Consider the following 8,618-nt stretch of genomic DNA (forward strand, 5'->3'; position numbering starts at 1 on the left):
ATATGTGAAACAACATATCTCTTGTTCAGTTACAAAAATAAATACGACATATTTTCTTGTTCAAGCTAGGGAATGATCCAAATTCGCCAATGTACATGTTGTATTAGTATGTACTCTGTAGCAAATTCTTCAAACATGACATTTCATTGAAGCTCTACGGGTAATCCTTGGTTAACAAGACCAACCTGTTCTTGGGAGTTGGGAGCCTCAGAGTGACACAACTAAATAAGTACCCCTTCCATCACTCTTTAATCAAAATTATCGTTCTTAATATGATTGATGCTACTAATTTTTCATGTAAAAATTCTTAAAAGGGAACAATATGACACCTGACACATATTTCCGTTTATAACAATAAAGCAACCAAAAGCACAGTTTGGCCAGCGGCAACAAAGGTACACAATGAGATCAGCTTAATCTTGTATTTTGTATCATGAGAGGAAAATAAATACATAGGGTCATGTGCACAAAATTTTAATTTGCACCATATGAACTGAAACAACAGGAGTTTCCATTTTCCTTCAAAGCATCAAACCAGAATAGATCACATTGTTTTAGCATCGTTAAGAAGTCATCAGCGGTGTTAACATAAATTTCACTACTTCAGCGACAATGTAAAGCAAAAAAAGTAATTATGTAGTATCACCCTGACAACACCGTGAGGCCACTCCCGAGTCTTGAGCAGCTCGTAGTTAACGGGGAACTTCTTCCAGTCAACCTTGACAATGATCTTCCTTCACTTTGCCGGCCCACTCAGCCTCCATGTTGCTGCTATTGTTACAGAAGCAAAAAATAATAAGGAGACACGTCTGAACTTGTATACACTGCACAAATGTGACTTTAAAAGCGACTTTAAAAGCTCTTAAATACAGATACACCATAGATAAAATGGTTAACTGATCAAACACCAGTGATCAGCAAGTCCATCAAGAAGGCAAGTAACTGAACCATATTAGAGTCAGAATGGTCCTCACCGAACAGTATACTACAGTTGGGCACAGGTAGTATAATACCATAAATTCAGGGTGCATGCTCTCAGCAAAGGACATAGACACAAGATTTATTAAATAGAATATGCATAAAGTTTATTCAACTTAATGATTTGAGTAACATCCCACACCGATGGAACATCGGTATATAGTGGCCTTACTGACTCGAAGTAGCATCCAAGGAAAAATGAGATCGTCGGTACCAAATTATTTTTATATCATGTAGAATTGGTACATAGCAAATAGAGAGCATACAAATTAGTGTTAGTTCATTATTTTTTAATTAAGTTGAAAAATTGTGTTAGTTCATTATTATTTAATTAAGTTGAAAATTAGTGTTAGTTCATTATATGTAAAGTAAACGAGCACTCTCCCAAAGATCTCGTGCTAACTCCCAGTATTATCTATTATGTTTGTTGCTGTAAAATAATAAAGAGGAAACTGCAATAATTTGCATCTCCTCTTTTGTTTGATTCAAAGCAAATGGAAACTAATATCTGTCACATAAACGTGGTAAAACCTGAAGATAAATCAGGAAGCTCTACCTCCACATTGGGATGTCGACAAAAGCCTTCGCCTCAGCAGAAGTGAACATCTGTAATCTGTTACAATATAGCCCTATGTTTTTCAATATTTCAAATGTAAGTTCTAGAGTACGTACACTCTGGTTGGTCAATATTATGAGGATGCTACAACATAAAAGAACTGACATATGTTAGAGCATGGATGAAGCAATGAAGAAACCAGATTAAACAAAACAAGTTGCTCTAGTTGCTACCTTCTTGATTGGTCCAGTCTTGACAGCGTATGGAGTAGGATTTTCCTGCAGAGCACCGTGCTATGGTATTTACCTGCCAGCGAAAATTTGATACAATTAAACTCTTACATCCATGTACATTACATCAATTCAAACATGTAGTAATTTAGTACAACAGTAGTATTTTTGTGGAGAAAATGAAGCTCACATGATACCACTATACCAGCGGTATACCAAAGGGGAAAAGTCATACTCCAGTATAGTAGTGAACTTACCTCTTGAGAATTGCTGACATTGGTATTTTCTGGCTCCTACTCACAAGTCTCTACTATTAAGAGCAAACTGGTGAATGCCTGGTGTCACATTTTCAGGATGGACAATAATACCCCCCACGTCCAAAAATTACAAACGACATGCCACCCCGCAGTCCCTCTAATCCTCTCACCTGCATACCATAATCCGCTCATCTCCCCCGGAGTGTTTTTTTCTGTTGCAAACTAATCTTTACTATTAAAATGAACAATGTACCGACCTTGCACGCCCTTTGTTTTAGCTCATATACAACAAACGATCTAACCATACGCGCCCTTTCCTCCCTGACCAACGAATTGGCTAACAAACTTGGCATATCCAACAGAGTCGGCACTTCTTCCCATCAACCTCCGAGTATATCAACGTGATCAATCTTAATAGAGGCGCTATCTTCCTCCCTGTACTAGCGCCACAACTCACGGGGTTATTGTTTCCCTTTTCTGGAGATGAAGTTAGGTAAATCCTCATGGAGGCGATGGGGCCGGGGGCCGGTGGCCGGTGGAATAAAATCGGGAGAACTGGAAGCGCGCGGCAGAGCATCAGGCCATCAAAGCCAATGACGAGCAGCGCCATCCTCGCCGGTCCTGGCTGTCTTTTTTCTCATACGGTCTCTCATCGATCGTCCCGCCGCTGGCCGCTTCAATGTCAATTCCCAAGGGAAGCCGCGCAGCTTCGTTTCTGCAATTAGCGGGTTGGGGTTCATGGAGGAATGGTACGGCAGCGGGAGCTCATGGTGGAGGCCAAAGAAGATGGTGGTGGGCAGAGAAGATGGTGCCACACCTCATCGACCACACCCCGAGGCGAATCACCTTGCCTGATTGGCCACAATGGAGGAAGGTTGAGAGAAAGACTGTTGGTGTCAATAGTGAGACACGAGTGAACCTTCATTTTGTTTTCTTCCAATCTGATTTTTCTGCATCTTCTTTTTTAGAACTTCGCTCTTCGCCTCATCCTAAATAGTGAAAAAAACGTGTGCTCATGATTTTACTCGGAGAGTGGGGAGAGATGTCTTGCCTGCCCGTCAGATTCTCTCGCTGAAGGATTAGGCACTCGAAGCCTCATGTCCACTTATATACTTCGAAAAGCTTGGCGGCGACCAGCTTGCGGGTGACGAGCGAACAGAGGTACAGGTGTAAGTGCACTAAATTAAAATTTTCTTGTTGTTTAACAATTTCACATTCGTTTCTCCAGCTCTCTATATACATGGATATGCTCTGAAATGCTTGTTCCTGTTGTACATTGTTATTTCGTCAATGACCACAAGCAGGTAAATTTCATGTTACACTATGCTAATTTTTCTCTCTTTCACTCATATTTTTTATGACTATGGCTACTATACCAAGATCTCTCGGCCATATTTTTGGTCTTTTTTTAACTTACACACAACAGATGCTGGACTCGCTGAGATTCTATAGAATGGCTTGCCAATGATCATATTACCTAGAGAAAATGGCAACCGAGTAACCGATTCCCTCTCGTTTAGGGACTGGGCTAGCAGATGAGATGATTTTTAGCTGGTAAGTATCGACTAGAACCTGTCCCACGGGAAGCCCCTTGTTGCAAGAATTCAAGAACAGAAGTGTGTGATTGTTTATTTACACCTATGAAGTTCTGATAACACATGTAGGCTTTTACATACTCTTAGAGGAAGTTTTCACCTCTTTGCAAGAATTCAGGAACAGAAGATTGTATTCATCCCTTCGACACAGAGAACGGGGTTTCCACCTCCTTTAAAAAAAACAATGACAGATTTTTTGTTCATTTACAAGATCAGCCTGGAAACTAATGATGTTGTTGCATGCAACATACAGAGGTATTCACCTGAAATTGGTGGTACTGAAATGATAAATTTCACCAATCAAAAGCTATGACCTTTATGTGATTTTGAAAGGTAAGCATGCATGTGCATTGCCAGATGTTGGTGATATGTTCGGTCTGGATAGTTAACGAAAGTACGATGAGGTTGAAGTATTAGCCAGTATATTAGTATATTAGGAGTACATATATTATCCACAAAGAAGTAGCTTTTATGGCCAGGGGTGTGAATGGTGCTTCGATGTCTTCCTAGCTGGCTCTGCCCATAGCAGGCTCAACGAGCCTCGTCCATGGCAAACTCTACGAGCGAGTGGGAGGGCGCGAGAAAGTTCCCCTGCGCGCGAGGGGTTTCCCGCAGGCGAAACGGTAGCTCGGCGCGCTCTCACCCTTTTGTTTCCGTAAGTGGAATATGAAGGGGTGGTTTCAGTTTTTTGCTCATTGTATTGTCATACATATGTTTTGTTTGAGTAAGTAATTCAGATGAATTAACTGTTCATGTGCATTGTGTTTCTTTGGTGTGTTGTTCTATGTGTTACCGGGAGTAGTGTTAACAATTCTGAACTCATCAAACCAGGTACTCTTGTTAAAAGAAACAGATACCTCTAAATACTATTTTTATGCCAAGAAATTCCACCTTCTTATGTAATATTGTCAATGTTGTGTCATTTACGTTAGTAGTTAGTATTGTTTGTAACTTTGAAGTCGTCACCTATGTCTCAGGAATTTTGCACTATTTTGCATATCGTTGGCAGTAGAAGAAACTTACAACTTTGATTTATTTCTCAAAACGTGCAGGCGTTCGACATCTTGGACCTCGAAAAGTTTGCTGCATTCATCCACAAGCTGGCCGCCGAATCACTATGCGCAATCTGCTTCAAGCTGTATATTAAGATATGTTCATAGTTAAACCTATTACCCGGCCATTGATTCATTCTTTTTGAAAGTTGGGTGAGCGTTGGACTATTGTGGAGCAAGGTGATGTACTAGGCGTTGCTCCTAAAGCGTCTTGGGAAGTTCCAAGGAAAATCTGCGATGTAAATCTCTTTCAGAATTGAGCACCCTTTTTGTTCGATTTTTTGATTAAGGGATGGCTCTGAAGTGACATAAAATTTCTCTTCCTGGACATGTTCACAAAGATGTATTATTTCATCATATGTTGTAGTTTATCAAATCTTAGTGTATGAGCAACTACTCAGTGTTTCAGTTTTAAGTTGATTTTAAATGAATGGTACAGGCCTTCACGTAGGTTTAAATCTATTCTCAAACCAGATGGGTTGTTAGGATTTGTAGTTCATTGTATATCAGTTAAATGTGTTAAATCTCACTACCCGAGTTTTCATAGTTTAACTACACTGAAGCGATGTAAATTGGGTATCATGTGATCAGTTCAAGTCCACCTATATATCGGGTCCATTAAATGATATTGTCAAGTTCACTGTACCTGAATATATTTTGGCAGTATTCCAATTTCTGTAGTACTTTGTGTCAATTAATTGACATATATATTATCTACTCAAGTTTAGATGGTTTTTATGCAGCCGTGAGCCTGGATGAAGGGATCTATTTTCTTTATAGCAATACGCGGGCATTCAACTAATATTATTAAAATATCAAATGCGCGCCTGCAGCGAGTAGATCTTAGTTAATAAGAGATCAATACTTTTGCCTATGGCGTCCACTTATATCTTTTATCAAAGTACACTTGTTGGACAGTTGAATCTCAATGTTTCTACAATACTATGTGGCTATCAATCATTTATATAATATTTAGATGTGTGGAAAAAATGTCACTTGATGGACCGTAGTGACATGGGCATTTAACTAGACCCGCGATTTCATTTTCGTCGTAGCAACATACGAACTATGTGAAAAATGCATAGAGAGGACGGGATCCATGGAACCCTTTTTATTTTTATTGAAATTGACTTTTTAAGTTTCAAAAAAAAATCCAAAGAGAAATTCTGGATGTTTATAATGATGTATTCTATGGTTTTGCCAAATCGTAAGGAGAAATAGTTTGTATTTTCATTCTACACAAAAATGACAAAATACTTGCAGATCTAGGAGTTTTTGAATTTTACACTGTTCATTACATAGGAAATTTATCATTTTTTACGCCGCCCTCAATACTTAATAATCCGCATTGGTATTTGCACACATGTAGAAATCATCATTATGTATATCTAAGATTTATTTTCAGAATTTTTTACAACTTTAAAATATTGATTTCAATTTTTTTTTTGAAAAACAGGCTACATGGAGCCCTCCTCCATATTGACGCTCTTGTCGGGCTATAAGAAGCCTATGTTTTCATATCTTATATAAACTGTTGGGCTATTTTTAGTAGTTAAATGAACTGCCGTTTTCCTCTTTTATATGAACTGTCGTGTTACAGCAGGTCATATAAACTATTGGGCGTCTTCATTTTCATCGTCGGGCTATAACATGCCTGCGTTTTCATTTTCGATGAGCCGCCACATAAAGCTATGCATTAAGCACAATAATAATTGATTTTCAACGTAGTATAAATATTGTGTTTTAGAATTATGTCTTTTAGTTCCATAGATATGAATTTTACCAAGTAAATAAATTTTTAAGCCGTGGCGAAGCACGGGCATTCAACTAGTATACATAATATCTCCTTCGTTGGCAGGAAAATATAAGATGTCATAGTAATCATTCAAATAAACTTTAGCATTCAAAATATATTAATATTAATTACGAATAAAAGACTACATGATTCTTCTATATCTCTAACCTTTTTTGTTTTTTAAATATAGCACTATCAACAAATCGTAACCATTCCTCAACCGAAATCACTGTGTACAATAGCAGGGAGAAGAAAGGGAGTTACAATAGTGAGATACCATACAGTTCACTGTAGCAAAATAGAAACAATTATTCATACAAAAGAGGACAGTGCTCAAACAGATAGTTTCTATTGGTCTGCTCTTGTATGTGAGAAGAAACTGAAATTCGGAAGGGCTATAAGAAATCTTTAAGCAACTACATATTCAATTGTAGCCTGCAATTTCCGATGTCTCCATTCTCCATAAATCAGTGACACTACAGCTACCAATATTTAACAGTATGCAAAGAAATTGCTGATTCCTTCAAGACAAGCTTCATTGCCAAATCTAAATAAGTCAGTTGCAAATAGCTATTTTAAAAACATGATATGCAGAGGGGTAAATTCATTATAAACAAAAGCAATATATTAGTCTGTGATATGCACACATTTTTGCATATCAATGACACGTTGATGGGTAAGACTGAACCTGGTCTTTTTCATCATGTGTAGACAAAAATCTGAAACAAATATTTCTGCTAGGTGCTTACTGATGAAACACCTGAACATCACTTTTGAAATATTATTTCGGTTAAAACAATTCCAATTTAATGGATGCAAAATGCGTAAAATATCCCAGTTAAGGAGTTACATTACCACTTAAAGCAGAGAATTTCCATGAAGGAAAGTATGAACTTACAGAGTCCTAATGGCCCCATAAATAGCACTCCCACCGATCCATAATAAGTGTTATTGCTTTAGTTTAAATTGGTTCCAATTTGAACTAAAACCACGATACTTATTATGTATCGGATGGAGTACGTAAGTAGCTTTACTTGCTGATTAAGTCCGTGCACTGAATACAAAGTTTGTGCAGTTGCGTTCACTGGCATATTTTCAGTAACATTTTTCTAAATGATTTTTTCAGCAACATAATGCGAAAAAATGCTTACATGATACTTCGTCCTGTCTGCACCATCTGATCCAATATTTGAGGTGATGCTAACCGTGACTCCATGAGAACCAAGAGTTAGCATCTCTGCATGCCCAGCCCATCGATCTATTAAAACAAATACTGTGTGTCAACGTGCGTATAGGTGAATGATCAAAACCATGTACTGATTAGCAATCCTAAACAATATTTGTAACCAATTGGAACTATTCATTCATCGTTTCATGGTATTAATTAGCAAACCTGAAAATCGATTGTACTTGCAGACTGCAAAGCTGCAATGCAGAAGAGGAACGTCCAGGGCTGGGCTCAGGCGATGGAGTGGGGCTTCATGTGCAGGGCTACTGGAGCGCAGGCTGAGATGCGCGATCGCGTGCTGGGCAGCGTCCTCCCGCGGCGACGGCGGGCAGGATCCATGTGGCGGCGTGCCGACCGGTGGCTTCAAGTGCAGGATGTCGGCTGCGGCCAGATTCCCCGTGGCGTCGTGCAGGGCGCCGGCGGCAGGCATGATCATTCAGATGCGGTGGGATCGGCGGCGGGAAGGATCCCTGTGGCGCGTGCAGCGCGGTGGTGCCGGCGGCGGGCTCGCGATGCGTCAGGTTGGGGGAAAAGGTGGGAGGGCTGACGGGATTAGATTAGCGTGCGTGCCATCTGCTGCAGGCAGCGAGGTGAGGATGACGATGGGGCGAGGAACTCTGCGGGTGCGGTTGCGGGATGCAACGGCGTGGGAGTCGCGGACCAGGGTGGGGCAGTGGGATTAGTGGTGATGCTGATCGGAAAAGCGTTGTCCGCTCCTTCAAACACGGGATAGATGTGAGCCGTCAGATAAATCGATCAGACGTTCCAGATCGTCTGGATCAGCCCCTCTGGAGCTTTTATTAGTAGATAGATAGAGATAACTGTCTTCCCCCCCCAAAAAAATGAAGGGATTCTTTTTTTTTTTTGAGAAAAAAAAAATGAAGGGATTCCGGAAACCCCTTTCGGTGCTCTCCCTAAAAGGCCGAA

The 8,618-nt window shown here is 39.8% G+C and overlaps 1 protein-coding gene across 1 annotated transcript; it reads right to left on the reverse strand.

Moving 5' to 3' along the window:
* Positions 1-489: 489 nt before the first annotated feature.
* LOC124656403 lies at positions 490-8,121 on the reverse strand. The gene is made up of 5 exons (XM_047195155.1): positions 7,857-8,121; positions 7,615-7,721; positions 1,768-1,840; positions 1,535-1,607; positions 490-771 (listed from the first exon to the last, which is right to left on the reverse strand). Exons 1-5 carry the CDS (start codon positions 8,119-8,121, stop codon positions 714-716), a joined length of 576 nt encoding a protein of 191 aa, XP_047051111.1. The 3' UTR covers positions 490-713.
* Positions 8,122-8,618: the final 497 nt, after the last annotated feature.

The sequence above is a fragment of the Lolium rigidum genome, chromosome 5 (assembly GCF_022539505.1).
Source record: "Lolium rigidum isolate FL_2022 chromosome 5, APGP_CSIRO_Lrig_0.1, whole genome shotgun sequence".
NCBI classification, from domain to species: Eukaryota; Viridiplantae; Streptophyta; class Magnoliopsida; order Poales; family Poaceae; genus Lolium; species Lolium rigidum.